The 17,219-nt window shown below is 35.9% G+C and overlaps 1 protein-coding gene across 6 annotated transcripts in view; it reads left to right on the forward strand.

Annotated features, from left to right (window-relative positions):
- Positions 1-17,219, forward strand: part of TBL1XR1 (TBL1X/Y related 1) — a 155,744-nt gene that overhangs the window by 112,210 nt on the left and 26,315 nt on the right. For 5 of the 6 annotated variants that reach the window (XM_074367686.1, XM_074367674.1, XM_074367682.1 and 2 more), the window contains 5 exons: positions 2,836-2,938; positions 13,213-13,358; positions 15,453-15,675; positions 16,394-16,526; positions 16,880-17,021. In XM_074367686.1, the coding sequence (XP_074223787.1) occupies positions 2,881-2,938; positions 13,213-13,358; positions 15,453-15,675; positions 16,394-16,526; positions 16,880-17,021 (702 nt within the window). In that variant the 5' untranslated portion in view covers positions 2,836-2,880. The remainder of the gene's footprint in view (positions 1-2,835; positions 2,939-13,212; positions 13,359-15,452; positions 15,676-16,393; positions 16,527-16,879; positions 17,022-17,219) is intronic. The other variant, XM_074367690.1, reaches the window with a different exon arrangement.

The raw sequence follows: 17,219 nt of genomic DNA on the forward strand, positions 1-17,219 counted from the left end.
ATGAACCTTTTAATGCACGATTGTGTTAACTTTACTTTTTTTTTTTTTTTAAGGACACATTTGTTTGTATATTTCTCTTCATTGAAAGACTGAATTCTACCAGGCTTGGGACATCTGTATTTCACATCTGTCTGTTCCCACCTCATAGCAGTGCTTTGTCCATCCTAGAGATATACTTGGTGTAAAGGGAAGCAGTAATGTTCTTTGTCTCCTGTAATGGAAGTTAGCTGAAGTAGGGCTTAGAGCTAGAATTCACTTTCAAAATTGGAAAAATTTATCCTGTTCACTTAAAAAAATTTTTGCTTGTGATTACAGAAACTAATGTGGTATTATGATCAATGTAATAAACCCATTCATAGCAATTTAAACAGGTAGAACGTCCCTGCTCTGCATATTTAAAATTTTTTTATGACTTTAAAAAATGTACCACCAACATGTATCTATTATAGGAATTTTTATATAGAGAGTATTTTATATCATTTTGACTTGTATTTTTCTTTGCCCTGGAATATATTAGGTGATGTTGAAGCACTACTGATCACTGCTTTAAGTTGGGACATTGGTGGCCTTTGTCTATCAGAACCAGGCATTGTTGAAAATCTTTACAGCTTAGGTACTTCGGTGACATCATTATTTGAATGTTGGACTGAATGATATGTCTGAGGAAAAGAACACTTATTCTGTTTTCTTCATCAACCTATTTTACTTGGATTCTACCTAACCTATCTCGTGGGAAATCCTCTTAATCAAGTAGTGACTAATTGTTCCCCTGACAAATAGATATCCGTGATTGGTCAGATTATGATTTAATTTCTTACAAGTGTATAATGGGTGGGATTGGCTGTTTTGTTTTTTGTTTTCATTCAGACAGCAGACTTTCAAAATTAACTATTGAGTACCTACTATGAGTGCCAAGCATATACTGTGGGTCAGGATAAAATTGAGCAAGATATCCTCCAGAGATATCCTCATCTAAGGTGCCACAGTGACATCTAGACAAGATGTCCTGAGCCAGAATTGTCATAGGTGTGTTACCTTTATCATTCTGTTAAATGTGAGATATAAATATCTCGCCAACCATCCAGATGTCCGAAAAGAAACTTTTGATTCTTCCTTTTCCACAACTCTGTGTCCAGTCCATCACCCTCGAGTCCACTTCCTGACTGCCTTTGGATCTCAGTATTTCTATTAAGCAGTAACGCCACAGCCCAGGTTTTAGTCTTCTCCTAGGTTCCTGCAACACCCTGCTAACCTGGCTCCCTTTTCCCAGTCCAGTTTCCTTCCAGTTTGTCCTTTATATCAGAGTCAGGAGGATCTTTTTAAAACATAAATCTCATAATTCCCCTGCCCTGCTTAAAACTCTTCAGTTCATCGGTTTCCTCTAAGTGACGCTTTCAAGGTGCCTCTCAAGCCTTACTTCACATTTTATTTCTTTTTCTCAACAGCCCTTCTGCTGATTGTTACTGCTCGCTGGATTGCTTCTGTTCCTTGCCCTCCTTTCCAGATGTTCATGTCTCACACTTCTCCTGTCTATCCTTCAGTTCTCGGCACTAGTGACACTTCCTCTGAGATTCCCAGACTGCTAAATTTGGTTAGGGCTTCCTTTGTGTGTGTCCATCAGAGAATTATTACCTCCTTGTTCCTTTTCTTTTTTTCTGAAATAAGCTTCATGAGAGTTTAGTCACCAGGTTTTCCACAACTTGTGGCAGTAGCAGTTCCTGTCAGAGTCACCTGTTTAAGTGCTTATTAATTTGTGATTTTTAAATATACTCTTAACTCTGCATCATAAGAGATCCATGATGCCACAGGACAATCGGCATAAGCCCATGATTAGACACCCCTTTATACTGAATAGATGTCAGTATATCCATTTTTAAACAAGGGACCAAGAAACTATACTCTGTGGGCTAAGTCTGGCCCCACCAACCTATTTTGTAAGGACCACAAACTAAGAAAGATTTTTAAAGTTTTTAAATGCTGAAAAAGGAATCAAAAGAAAACTATTTTTGATACAATGTCATATGAAATTCAGATTTCATTGTTCATAAATTTTTATTGGAACGTGGCCACACTCATTTGTTTGCAACATTGTTGCTACTTCTGCATGACAGTTGCAGAGTTGAGTGGTTGTAACAGTGACTGTGTGGCTGGTGGAGCCTGAGGTGTGTGCTGCTGTGCTCTGTACGGGAGGAGCTTGCCGACCTTTTCTTTAAACCCTTTTGTGATGTGAGAACAGATAGGTGTAATTAGGGCATATTTAAGTTGTATCTGTTTCCTTTTTTCCCTCCTTTTGAGAATATCATTTGAATTTTCAGAAACTTATTCTAATCTCTCTGCCTTATACATACCTAGAGCTTTTTCAAACTTAAACGTTACAGATTAGATGTTGAGAAAATAGAGGCTTCGAATCCTACCAAATTATGTAGACAAAATCAGCATCGATGGCTTGTCCTCCATCCAGTGGTGTAAAATCATTCTTTTCCAAAATAAATAATTTTCTGATTCTTAAAATGTACTTTTTTTTTTCAGTTAAGGAGAAAAAACAACTATTTATGCTGTTTGATATAATTTTAAAGTAAAATGCTAAAGCCCTTTTGTATATTTTGAATCATTTTTGCCAGTATGTTGCAGAAAAAGCGACCCAGCCATGTTTTGGTTGTATAACCTATTACTAACTGTTGGAAGTAATATTTATTCGTTAGGGTTTATTTTTAGCCAGTATCGAACCTTCATTTCACATTATTTAATAAAATCAAATGGTTTTTACAAATTGTTTACATTTTGTTTAAAATATTTTATTGAGAAAATACTTAATTAACTTTGTTTTATTTTTAGGGTTATATCCTGTGTTGTGACCTCATGGTTTAAGTGGGAATAAAGATGAGTATAAGCAGTGATGAGGTCAACTTCTTGGTATATAGATACTTGCAAGAGTCAGGTGAGTACTTTCATAAAGTAAATAGGCCTCAAATTATTTTAACATTCTCAAAATAACCTATTATGCATTTGAAATTTGTACCAGTCCAAACTGTTGAACTTTGTATGTTTCCTTAATGTCTGGACTGCCATTTTAAAGCTATATGTTACTGCATGGTTTAACTCTCTGACTCTTTCAAATATGTTGGAATTATCTCAGGCAGATATTTGTAATGAATGGTTTGGCTTTCACTGTTGAAAGGCCATTTTTAGAATTTGTTGTGAAGTGAGATTATTACACACGATTAGTAGGAACATATAAACTCTCAGATACCATCAGTTTGATACTGTATATTCATAATCCTCAGCTAAATGTTACTGGTCCTAATTGCAGTTAGCATTTTAAAACTAAATTAACTGGGGTTTTTTTTCATAATGCTTTCATGCATATTATCCCAATTGATTAAATGTGTCCTTGACTTGAATTTTTACAAATGTGTTTATTGAGGGGTGATCAGTAAATACAAATAATTGAAAGCCATTTGTCACAAATCTTAAGTCAGTGATGTCCAAGTTTTCTAGACAAATTAAAAGGTATTATAAAACAGGAGGAAAACTGCAGGGGAAATGTGGGATAGATTAAGAAAAAAAGGGCAAAAGTAGAAGAGGGAAAGATTTGGGTTGGATGGGACGTAGGATGGTGGAAAAGATTGATTACAATGGTAAGTCAGATTGTTCACATGAGAAGGAGTCATTTGGTAGTTGAAAATATGCTGGAGAGGTTGAATTTTAGAAACTATAGCCTAAAGTTACTAGAATGTTTGGTAAGGTAAGGTTTGGTATATGGTAATTTTGGTAGTCACTTGTGAGAACAGATGGAAGGAATAGAGTAGGGGATTGAGCCCTCAGTTTTGGTTTGAAGCTCCAGTTATTCTTCTTAAAGGGCTTAGTTGTCCTTTCTTATACAGGGAATGCCACTGTAGCCCCCAGTCTTAGATCCTCTGCTTGCTGGGAGGTTCCCACCTCTTTGTAGTTCTGAGCCTTTGTCTTGGGCAGAGGTTTTCTGTTCCCAAGTACTGTCACTGCTTCTTCCTGGCTGAGAACAGCTGAGAAAATTATGTCCAGCAAGGGCAGGGAGGGGAAAAAGAAGAAACTAAAGTAACCAGCAATGCAGAATAGCTTGTTGTAAAGCTTTGAGATTAATAAATCTTGTTTTGTTTCATTTTGTTTTCAACTGGTAAACTGGTATTGAAGGCAGATCCAAAGAGGACATACATAGAATATCTTGAAGGAGATAAAATGATTAATAAAGTGTTGAAAAACTACTAACCTGGAACTGTTAGATATATAACATGTATACATGCACACATTTGGATATTTTTATGTAGTACTTTGGGCCATACTGGAAAGAATTTGTTAGGTCAAAACAAACTCTACATTTTCTGCCTTTGAATCTGACCGCCAGAGCTTTGAGGCCTTGGACCTAAAGTGAAAAACATTGTGGAGGATCAGTGGATGGGAAAATAACTATAATGGCGTATAGTTGTGTTGTAACGGCAACTATTTAGATTTAACCATATGAAACTACTATTTCTGCAGATGAGACAGAGTTGACTAGCTCAGCAGCACCCTGTGGTCCAGCCTCTGCTTGGGTGAAATAGGGCGAGGTGAAGTGAGAGGTGTCAGTGAACACGCAGATCTTACTTCCAAACAGAAGTCCACAAATTGATGTTTTATGTTCCTACAAGAAAATACAAGTAAAAAGACAGTAAAGTAATAATACTCTGGATTAATTTCTGAAAAAGTATCCAATGATTAAATATTATCAAAAATCTTAAAGTTGCTTACGTTCTCAGAGAAAATCCTGCTAAATTTCATGTTTCAAGGTATTTCATGTTGTGGTAAAAATAAAGCAAGAATAATAAATTTTTAGAAAAACTTCATATGGCAGATTAATATTTATCGTGTGAAATTCTGTGTAATTGTTTACTATGTTGTTAGTTGTGCTTTCTGTATTCATTAGAAAGCTTTATACTTTACAGTGTACTGGTGATGAAGTATGATGTTAAGCCACATCTGTAAAACTGCACATCAGTCCCTTTATAAAATTTGTAACTTCTATTTGCATTATGACTTATAGGGGAAATCTGACTCAACCAATGACATTTTGACTTACGGCAGTTTTTCTAAGAATGCAACGTGCCATAAATTTAAGAATCACCTATACTAAAGTTCTAAAGTTTGGTACTCTGACAGTCTGCATTTTACAAATGCCCCAGGTGATTTTTAGGCATCATAAAGTTTGAAAGCCATTCATCTATATTAGTTTTAGGATAATTAGAACTTGACAGGAAAGTTGACAACAGGTATGTAGCATGTTCACAATGTCTTGAAAGAAAAATTATATTTAGTAGCTATTTGAGATAAAGTAAAAAGCCTAAAGTGTATACATTGAGATTTGGAGCATTAGAATATCCCCTAAAGAGGGAGCTGCCCCTAAAATGGTGCGTTTTTATTTGCAGGCAAGGTTTAGCAGGAATGATGAGGCCTATTTATGCCTTAAAGGTACTAAGAGACATTTATTTGAAATTACTTCCAGAAATGAGATGGGAGTTTAAGAAATTTATACTTCTGTCAACTCAGGACAGATTTCAGATAGAGCTCAGAATCCAGCCCATCTTATTAGCACTTGCCACTTACAGAAACTCTTCCTTGATTCTGATCTCTAATTACATATAAAAGTGACCATATTTGTGGTGGGTTGTATTTTGGAATCACCTAGTTTAGTAATTCCTTCTCTGAGTTGTTTTTGGGATTCAGCATTTATTTATCACCATAACTTACAAGAGGTAATTACTGATAATTAGTTATTAAATATCTAAGAAATATGATGTAAATTACTTTTTAGACCGTAATTATTTCTCTTAAAAGATTTAAAGCAATATAGAAGAAACTAGAATCCTAATATTGCTACCTTCCATATAAAAGAGTACTGAATTAGGTTAGGAGATAGGAAAGAATATATATTTATGACAAAGGAGGTATCTGTGCAGAGAAATTCAAAGGACTGGTTTGTAAGACCTGCCACAAAGGAAGATTAGATTTCCCTCTTGCTTGTCTCATTATCTCGAAGTTCTCAGTCAGAAAGTCCAAAAACACCTTATGAAAGTTTTGTTCTGTTTTGATAAACGTGTGATTTTAGAAATCATGTTTTTTGGTAAGAACTTCTAATATCTGTTTTCTGCAAACAGTGTTTAGTGTTGACTGGACTATGGTATCCATCTCCAAAGGAAATAAAATCATTTAAATTGTTTTAATTTTTAATACATTATACTATGTGGTAAGCATCCTATTATGACTGTTATCAGCCCTGGAAGATACTACCTGTGAAAAGCTCACACACACCCCACCTACCCCACCCCCAATTTACAGAACTTCTCAGAGCTGCCATTTTCTTATTCATAAAATTTATTCCTTACTGAAAAGGGACTTGATTGTGATATTCAGCCTCAAATGTTTCATAAACTTGTTTGAAATAAGCCATCCTTCTCTATTCATTAAAACTAGTTAAAAGTGTAGTTGTTGTGGGATGGTTTTATTAAGTGTTGGGACTTTTTATTTTTCTTGTTTTTAATCTCTGGAAAGTTCACCCTAAGTGAATTACTTTGGCCACCATCATTTTACACTGTTGTGAACTAGACTTTTCATATTCAACAAATATTTCCTCGGGAATAAAATTCGCTACTTTTTTCCCTTTTGAGATGACTTGGAAGTTGAGCATGTTTGACGTGCAGCACTGTAAGTAACAACTGACTTGTTGCAGCGTGCGCCCTTCAATTAGCATTTGCCCAAGGGCAGCGCAAATCTCTCGACCGTATGCAGAATAAATACTAAGTGGTATGTACTTCAGTTGTATATAACAAACCAAACCTGATACACTGTTAATTTTAGAAGAGCTAAGCTGGTTTGGACCTTTAAATTTCCCTTCCCTCCACCCTCTCCTCTTTTTGTATCACTTGACTCTCTTGCAGTTATTCTCAGTTTTAGTTTACTTTTTTTCTGAAGAAATTGTTCCTGGCAATTATTTGTGAACCTTGTGGCACCCCTTTTTCTTGTTGCTTTGTTGTATAAGGTGAAATTTTACTTTGCTTAAAACTGTATTTGGTTGAGGGGAGAATTCTTGATTCTATATTTAACTGTTGTGTTACATGTTCAAGAGCTTAAATGTTTATATTTATAATGAACTTGAATGTTGGATGCTATGAAACATTTGCATCTTATGATTGAAGACTAACTGGAAAATGCAAAAACAGCGTGTCCTTATTACTGAGTATTTTTCTAGATTGTCATTCTGAATACTATTATTTTAAAAACTCCTCATGTTTTTAGAACTGAGATTCTTCTTGCCAGTCTCCACTCATGAGAAGGTGATGATATATGTAGTCTTAAAGCATTTGGTTCATGGGGGATCATCTTGTCTCTCCTGCACCCCACCTCTTTTCACTGTTTTCTGACATTTTCAAAGGGGTATTGCATCTCCCTGGATACAGGCCTTGCACCACACAACTTTTTCTTACATGGTGCTTACTTAAAATGTATTGTTTGTTTATAAGATCACACATCAGATACATGCTTAATTTAGAAATCTGACTTGATCATGGTGGGCACAAACTAACGTGGATGTTTATGTGTAACATTAAGGTTCTGACCTATGACACCAAATAACCCATTCATTCTTTTTTTTTTTTTTCCATTTAATATTTTTACCCTACAATGGCCAGTAAAATATCAGCAATCAAATGACAGTGTAGTCATTTTTCTTGACTTAGATGAAGGTCACTGGACTGGATAAACATTCCTTCCTAGATGTCCCCCCACTGGTGCCATTTATAAGCAGACTTTAAGGATGTGCTGGATGGAGTTAGGTTAAACTGACTACCAGTAATGTGCCTGTAGCTACAAAGGACTGGAGTGAGGAGAGAGCTCAGGATCTGGTATGTCCACCATGAGTCAGTGTTTATGAGTAGATGGTCAGCTACAAAGTGCAAGTAAGTATATAGTTTTGCTTTATAATCCAATAAAATATCCAGTAACATTGATTTGACACATTTAGTTGTTGTACACATGACTAATTAACAATAAACAGCAAGCAATTGTCATAAATGCTGGTAATTACTATACTTACTAATCAGTTTTTCTCCCCATTTTTGTAAACTGAATGACTGTTTTTCGCTGATAAAAGGAATTCCTATTACACATTCCTACTGACATACTTGTTAAAAGACAAAAGTTCTTTAATAGTTGCCAAACAGAGAACTTGTTCAATCTTAATAGTAATATTTTTGGGTTTTTTAGGGATAGCCAGCATAGCGAGGGTATAAGGAAACATAAATTGATGACGGTATTATAAATTTGCGCAGGTTTTTGGAAAAGCAGTTTGGCAATCATGAAAACTTCTTTTAAAATGCTCATGTCCCGTTCAACTTTTGAGAGAATCCATTCTAAGGAGAAAAAATACATGTATATGTATACATGGCAAAAGCCTATATACATAGATATTTGAGGTAAGATTCTTTTAAAATAATGAACATTGGCAAAGTCCAGATGTTCAGTGGTGGGATGAATAATTTACTCACTGAGTGCATTTATTGGCTGAATATTATGATAATACTAAAATTATTTCAGAAAATAAAATTCATATAAAATGTTCAAAGTTCAAAATTAGGGTACAAATTAGCCAGTATATTGTGCTGGAAAAAAAGGAAATAAAAATGCTAACAGTTGTATTTGGATTTTGGTATTGTAATTTTTTTTCCCTTCACATTTTTCCTTTTTTTTTTTTTAACTTTTTTTTAATTGAGTTACTGTCATTTTACAATGTTGTGTCAAATTCCAGTGTAGAGCACAATTTTTCAGTTATACATGAACATATATTCATTGTCACATTTTTTTTCCACTGTGAGCTACCACAAGATCTTGCGTATATACTTCCCTGTGCTATACAGTATAATCTTGTTTATCTGTTCTACATTTTGAAATCCCAGTTGCTTTTTTTTAATAAGTGCTAAGTCTAATTCTTCAACATCTGAGATCCCCTATAGCATTTTTCCTCCTATTTCTTTTTACCTTTTCTACAATCTTTAATTAAGCAATTACGTGTGGAACTTTTTACAGTAAACAAGAAATATGGGTCTGTAGGACAGAGTTGGAAACAGATTTGGGGGCAAGGGAGTGTGTGGTAATGGGAGCAGGGATATAATTTTCTGGGCTTCTCTGACCTGAAGCTTAAAAAGAACATTGGTTAAATCAGATTTTCCTTTTAGACTAGGGCACTGTGTTATATAATAGTGGCTTTTTCCCTCCATATTCCATCCTGTACTGTAAACCATGTTCAGGGCCCATTTTTATGTTCTGATACTCTCTGTTTACAAAGTAGATTTGGCAGTCTCTGGAGGATTTGACTTCCCTTTGAGAATACAATCCCTATCGTCCTAAGAGAAGGCACTCCTGAAACGAGCAATATGTAGAAAATGGTTGTCTTGTGATCTCATGTCTTACGTGGAAACGTGTGGTCTCAAGAGTAACTCCACATACACCCTACACTACTGGCCCTTTATCGCAGAACGTCACTGAATTACTCTGGGTTGAAGTTTGTGTTTTTCACCCTTACTCTCTCTCGAATCTCTTTTCTCCCTCCCAAATCTTACTCAGTCTGGTGAATGCGTAGAGTACTTGATTACAGAGGTATTATTAATAATCAGATTTGCTTTTACTCCTGTAAAGAATGGATGCTATTTTAGGCAATCAGGCTAGACCTAAGCATTTCACAAATTTAAGTTGATCCCTTTTGCTTTCTATTATGTAGATCGAAAGCTGTCCCTGAAAAAGTATTTCCCATTTATATATTTATAGATAAATGCAAATATTTTTGACTTAACCCTTGTTCAAGCTTTAGTTTTGGTTTTCAAGGAGAATTTTCATATCTTTTTTTTCTGGATTCATAGATTTTCTGATGTGCCAAGATAAAATTATAGTAGAATTGCATTCTGATTGAACAGAGAACTAGTAAAATTAGGTAATGATCTAATTTCCCTGAATTGAAAGATTACTAGACATAAACCCCATCCTCAAGCAGCCCAGTCTAGTAGTCATATACATATGCACAACCATAGACACACTTGTGATAATCATTCAGTGTGGTAAATGCCATACATAGACAAATTATAGGATTAATGTAAGAGTGTGATCAACCCTGGAGCAGTGAAAGGAAGGACTTCACCTCCATTCCCATTGGTGGAAAGAGCACAAGAATACATAAGGGCCAAAGGCGTGAGAGCACAGCATATTCAAGGTGCTACTTGTAATTGGCAGTCACTTGAATTTATTGTACCGAGGGAAGAATGGGAGGGTGGAATTGGGGAAATAAGCCTGAAGAGATGGGTAGGGTCAAGATTACAAAAGTAACTGTGTGCCATACTTGAGAGTTTGTCCTTTATTATGAAGCCCTAAGGGATCATTGAAAGTGCTCAAGTAAGGAGTGGCATGATCAGTTTTTGTTTTACAAGTAGTAGTCTAGCTGTAGTGTGTCAGGTGTGCTCAACGAGGGAAGACAGAAAAAGGGGAGTTTTGACAGTAACAGTCCAGGCAAAGGATGATGGGGGGCTGAACTCAAGGTTCTGGCGGAATAGGAAAGCTGATGACAAAGACTAGAGAGGTAGGATTGATAGGTTTTGGCAGATTGTGGAATGCTAAGGGCTGAGGTGGAAGTTAGGATGACTTCCAGGTGTAACAAAATAAGTAAGAAATTTCTAAGGAAAAAGAAGGTTTAACCGGAAAAAGAAAAGTAGTCTTGAACATAATAATGTTAAGCTGTCATGTAATGCTGTAACTAGAGATAAGGAAAAATTATAGTTGAATTCAACATGAATTAAACAGAGCATTTAAGTCTGGACCTTCTCTAGGGTAAACATGAACGGTAAGTGCCAAGTCAGTGCTGATGACCACATTAGGATTGTTTGCTTATTATTTGTGAACATCCTAAGCGTACACACAGTAACTTGAGATGGCTGTGAGCACCTGGTCTCACAGAACAAATTCAGGATGTATGCAGCCTTCCAGCCAAAAATTGACGCTGCTCTACGTGCAGCTCTCAGGATATTCTTGGACATAGGCTTGAACTCTACCACCTGATTAAACAGAGTCTAAAAATATAATTAATTGTTATTTAAATTGTACTCAGGAGTTAGAGAGTGCAGAAATCATGGACTTTACTGTAATTTATAAGGCTTACGAAAATCAAAACACTTTAGAAGCCTCTTTTAATGAGATGTCTTACTGCTTCATGCACTACTGATACCACTTTCTAATACCCTGAGTTGAAACAGGAGAACAGTTATGCAGTCTTTTATTTTCTGTTGGTAACAGGAGCTCACTCTGAATTAGCTTTTTCCTTGGCCGCATTCTGACTGCTCAGTAGGATTGGGAGAGTGCAGTGGTTAAGGCCATGGTCTCTGAATGAATTTGAATCTTTATTTTTATTGCGACTATTTTCTCATCTGCTAATTCAGATAATAAAGTAATACTATTATGCATGCATGGTGTCAGCCCTCTGTAAGTGATATCATCTGTCTTGAAGTCTGTCTTCTTAAACCTCTAAGTCACTTGGATGTTTAGCTTTTATTCCTGTTTATGGTTTGCTGCAAAATGTATTTTGGAAGGGATATGTAATTGAAAACAGCCTCCACCCTGCCTATGTATTTCACTTCCATTTCTCTCACCCTTTCTGCCCATCCTTCCCAGTCTTTATTCTTAGCTTCCTGTCCTGGGGACCTGAGACCTGAAATCTACTCATTCAAGTAGTTGTGGGTTTCCTGACAAGGACAATGCGAAATGGTGCTTTTTCATTTGTATGTTTCTTAGCCTTCTCTGTGAGCTCAAATTAAGCTGCAGACTGTAAATGTGTTTAATAATGATCTAGTCTGTAGGCAAAGTCAAGAAGTTAATATTCAGGTCTTAAAGGTAACATCTTTCCACTTCTCACTATGGATAGCTACAGGAATGGTTAGGTGTTCCAAAGAGGGAGAGAAGGAGCAGCTGTAAGGAAAATCGACTTAGGTGTACTTTGACTCTCTATTAACCAATTACAGTATCTCCTAGCCACATACTGTTTGTGATCCCACAGTATTTTAGTATAGACTGTTTATAAGTCCCACAAAGAGCCAGAGAGTGGAGGCGCAGAACGGAAAAAGACGTGGACTAAGCGCTGAACAACAAAGATAGAAAGGCTTGACAACAGTTATTATATGGATTAGTTTAACCAAGACCCAAATAAGCCCATATTCATTTACTTTATTTAGTATGAAAGTTTCTTAACATTCTGTATTAGATGTATAATTAAATGAATTATTTAAAATACATTAATGACAATTACTATTTAATGATAAGCTCTGATGGTATTTTGATAAAGAGAATAACCACCCTTGGGTCTATCAGTTTGCTAGAATTTTACATTTGAATTTGGATTTGATTTTCATTAAAAAAAAAAAACAAGACCAGCATAAAGAGACTTTTGTTTGAATATTTTGGTTTTAAGTATTTCAAATTAAAATTAAAGAATTGTTGATGGACAAAGAAATTGAATTTTCACTTGCCAACTCGTAATTTCCTAAGGCGTTCATTTAGTGGATTATTACTAAGTGGCAAAGAATTTGTGGGGGTTTTTTTTTAAGCACTTAATCATGTATACAATAGAATTTAAGTATACAAACTATTTTTCATTATTAAAGTTCAGTTTTCATTCCTTATTGGTTTCAGTTTCCTTTTTATTTCCTAAATAGTTTTATTAAAAACCTGCAGAATATTGAACTTATAAGGTGTCTAGTGATTTAAATGTAGAAATTTAAATGTACTACAAAAATATTAGATGTCTTAATTTATCTTGCACTAAATTATCTTGAGTGAAGCAGTTGAGTCACATGATTTACAAAGGCTTTTGTTTCTGCTTGAAAGTGTGATACTATTTGTTGAGAAAAATTATGTGCCACTGTTAAATTTTCTGTGTACTAGAAATTTCAAATACTACATTATTTAAGTGAAAGGGAAAATACATAAAGGTTAACATGTTTGGATTTTGATATTTCTTTTATTTAAAAATGTATTTGACCTTAGCTAAATAACAGTCCAGGATTTCACCTGGGTGGAAAGCGATCTTGAAAGATTATAGAGGTCTTTCATTTGTATCATGGAGCATGTTGCCAGTAAGAGAATGAGTTCTTACACCTTTTCTCTTGCTTTCAGGATTTTCTCATTCAGCGTTCACCTTTGGTATAGAAAGCCATATCAGTCAGTCTAACATAAATGGTGCCCTCGTCCCACCCGCTGCATTGATTTCTATCATCCAGAAAGGTCTACAGTATGTAGAGGCAGAAGTTAGTATTAATGAGGTAAGGAAGACTTAGTTCAAATACTACTTCTTACTCCTAAATATGTCCCTAAATATCTGATATTTTGTATACTCGTTCATTGTCTGACTTCAGCTTCACCAGGCTAACAAAACTGAAGGGCACTGTTCCCAGCGTGCCAGCCCCGTCACACAGGCAAGGCATGTTGGCTCCCAACTGTAAGGACCATTATCTGTAGCTTATTTCTCTTTATATGGTTTTATACGAAACAGTAAGAAATAATTTTCTTTAAGACCATAAATGATGGTTTGCAAAATTAGAAAATCTCAGGATATTAGGTTTTACCAGATTTTGGAAGGCAGTTTATAATCAAAGCCAAGTCTCGATACTGTTACCTATGTAAGGCTTATATAGTTTAGGTAGTTTAACGTGGGGGTCAGCCAGCTGTGACCCATGAGCCAGACTTGCCTGTTGCTTATGTTTATGAAGTTTGCTTGGTACACAGCCACACGCCTTCCTCTACTGCTGCCTGGCTGCTTTTGTGCTGCAGTGACAGAATTAAGTGGTGGTGACAGAGACCTTGTGGTCTGCAAAGCCTAAAATATTTACTGTCTGGTATGATACAGAAAAAGTTTGCAAACTTTGGTGCAGCTGAACATTTTCATTTATGGTCGGAATTTATGATACATGGAACTTTTTACCTTATTTTTGTTTCAGAGATTAACATGTTCCCCTTTCCTTTTGCAGGTATTTTAAAAGCTGAAGTATCCGTGGTTTCTGCGTCAATATTTATTAACTATAATTATATGATACACTAAAATTGACTATTTTTTAGTTTCCACATCACTTATTATAACTGAAAATCCCCTAATACTAAATTAAAAGTGTCCGCATCATCTTTTAACACTTTGCCTCCCGAAGTGTCCTTTTTTGTAGAGGACCATAAACAGTTTCTACTAGAGATGAAGTCTCATTTTATCTGAAAATTTTTTTGTAGATTTAATATAAACTACAATGTATGTGTGTTGGTTTTAATATTTTTTAAGTTACTTAAAATAAGTTAAAACATTTTCTCCTACTCTTCAAATACTCCGTTACAACTGACAGTGCAGAAAGATGTGCTGTGTTTTGTGACTTTGAGCCCCTGTAACGTCACTGCAGATTACCAGTGGTGCACATTCACTCGCTTAAGTGAGCTAGGCTTCACATACACATGTTCCTAGCTATTAGGCACTGTTTCTATTTCTGACTTGCTCTGTGCCTCTCTTCTTGTGCTTGCTGGGGAACTTACTAATTGTGAATTTCCTAATACCAGTGAAAGGAGCTTTGGAAAATTAGAGCAAGTCGATAAAATCAAAGAGCACTAGCCTCTGAGTTATGGTGATACTTCTCAAATGTTAGTGCACATAAGACTCCCCCAGAGAGTTCCTTAAAACACAGATTCCTGGGCCCTTCAGAGATCTTGATTCTGTAGGTTTGAATCTATATTTCTAACAAGACCAAGTGATGGTGGGGCTGTTGGTCCTTGGACTGCACTTGAAATACCACGAGTTACAGATCCCAGTTGCGACTGACTGGCTGTGTAACTTCAAGTCTTTAAACCTTATTGTGCTTATATTTCAGCATTAGCAAAATGAGACGATCGTGTGGCATAATATCTGAAGTCTGTATCTGTTTTAATATTTTAGTCAAATCACAAAAAACTGTTGAGTCCAACAAAGCTATTTTTAAAGTTTTTAGTTTTAAAGAAGTAAAATATGGCGCTAAATGCCTTTTCGTTGTGTGAACTGCTCCTTACTGCTTTTGACTAACTGAATCTTGAAAGGTAATTTAATAAGCCTTTTTATTCATCTGGGCCTAGTTTTTATTATTCTTCTCGGCATTTCAGCTTTGATCTGTTCAGCATTTAGCAGTGTGACTTGGGGGAGGAGGAAGATCGAAGCAGCTGTTTGCAGCGCTTCTTGTAGTTGCCTTCTTCCCTCCTGATTCCTCTCCGTCTTACATGCGTTCAGAAAATTATCTTAAAGTATTTTTTCTTAGAATGCAGGTTTTCATTTCTGCTGTTGACTTGTACGAATACAAGTTACCCTAAATGTGTCACCTTTGATTTTTCTTCTCACAATTTTCCACATCCAGGATGGTACCTTGTTTGATGGTCGGCCAATAGAGTCCCTGTCCCTGATAGACGCCGTGATGCCTGATGTAGTACAGACAAGACAGCAAGCTTACAGAGATAAGCTCGCGCAGCAACAAGCAGCTGCTGCCGCAGCTGCCGCAGCTGCCGCCAGCCAACAAGGCTCTGCAAAAAATGGAGAGAACACAGCAAACGGGGAGGAGAATGGAGCACATACTATAGCAAGTGAGCCGCGACAAGAAGTTTTAAAAATTCCTTTTCAGAAAAAGTGTTTTGTTTTGTGGCATGCCTCATTTTCTAGCTGAAGTAACTAACTGTTTCATTTATGCCAGCTTGTTCCCCTGATGTGTATTACACAGTTCAGATTGTTATGCCTTACGGCTCTAGAAAGCTAGATTTACTTTCATAGATTTTATTTTCCTTCTTAAATATTTAGAAACCATTTTTCTACTGTTAAAATGAATTTTGTGTCTGCATTTGATTTCTAAATATAATCTGTAACACTGGTTTTTAACAAATAGAATAAAGCTTTAACACAGAGATATAAAGGCAACTCTAATGTTACGTGAATGATATCAGCAACCCCTACTGGCAGAAACTCAGAATAGTGTTGGCATGGATTATATTTAATTGAAATCATTTTATCTTATCAGCCGTGTTTGGGTCTAACCTTTCACTGTCTTCCTCTTCTGTACACTGTGACCCCTACCTCTGAACACATACTCATAGATGTCTCTTTTAAAAGTAGTATGCTCGTGCTTAACTAAAGATGAGAATGTTTTTCATGTGATAGGTAACTGTAGAGTCATTTTCACCACTATCTGACATAGTGGGAAAAAAAGTTATGCTGTATCTTATAAAGGAGATATTTGCTGGCTAGGAATTCTTTGGGATGTTGTAATATTACTTACCTGGAATGTTCCACATATTTCTCACGATGCAGATAACCATACCGATATGATGGAAGTGGATGGGGACGTTGAAATCCCTCCTAATAAAGCAGTTGTGTTGCGGGGCCATGAATCTGAAGTCTTCATCTGTGCCTGGAACCCTGTTAGTGATCTCCTGGCATCGGGGTATGTTTCTCAGTGTAGCACTAAAATGGATTTCTGAAAATATTATACTGAACTGCTACACATTTTATGAATACATTACTTAAATTTTCAGGTGTTTTGTGTTGCTTTTTTGTGGTCATTTTGCCTCTGTAAATCTTTATTTCTTCATGAAGCAATCTTAGATGTTTTAATTAAACTTAACTTCAGGAGTCCGTGGCTGCCAGAATGAAGACTGAGAAAAATACTGGAAATGAAAATCCCTGGTAGCCTAGTTTTTGTTTGCTGTATTAATAATAGGATATACATGTGTCGCCTTATTTCTGGAATACTTGAGAATATCATGAGGATTTAAACTATATTGCATGCTTTCATAGGTCTGGAGACTCAACAGCAAGAATATGGAATCTTAGTGAAAACAGCACTAGTGGCTCCACACAGTTAGTACTCAGACATTGTATACGAGAAGGAGGGCAGGATGTCCCAAGCAACAAGGACGTGACGTCTCTAGACTGGAATGTGAGTATCACTGTATTGCCCATGATGGATGTAGCTACTAATAAACCTAACCTCTCTGAGCCTCAGACTAATGGCAGGGTTTATCTATTTTTTCAGATATTTTTGAATTTCGCTAACTAATAACAACAAATTAGGAGTCCCCACCCTGAAATGCAATGTTAAAAACAAAGACTGGCCTTTCAGTTCCTCAGTTTATCT

Source organism: Camelus bactrianus, chromosome 1 (genome assembly GCF_048773025.1).
Source record: "Camelus bactrianus isolate YW-2024 breed Bactrian camel chromosome 1, ASM4877302v1, whole genome shotgun sequence".
Classification (NCBI taxonomy): domain Eukaryota; kingdom Metazoa; phylum Chordata; class Mammalia; order Artiodactyla; family Camelidae; genus Camelus; species Camelus bactrianus.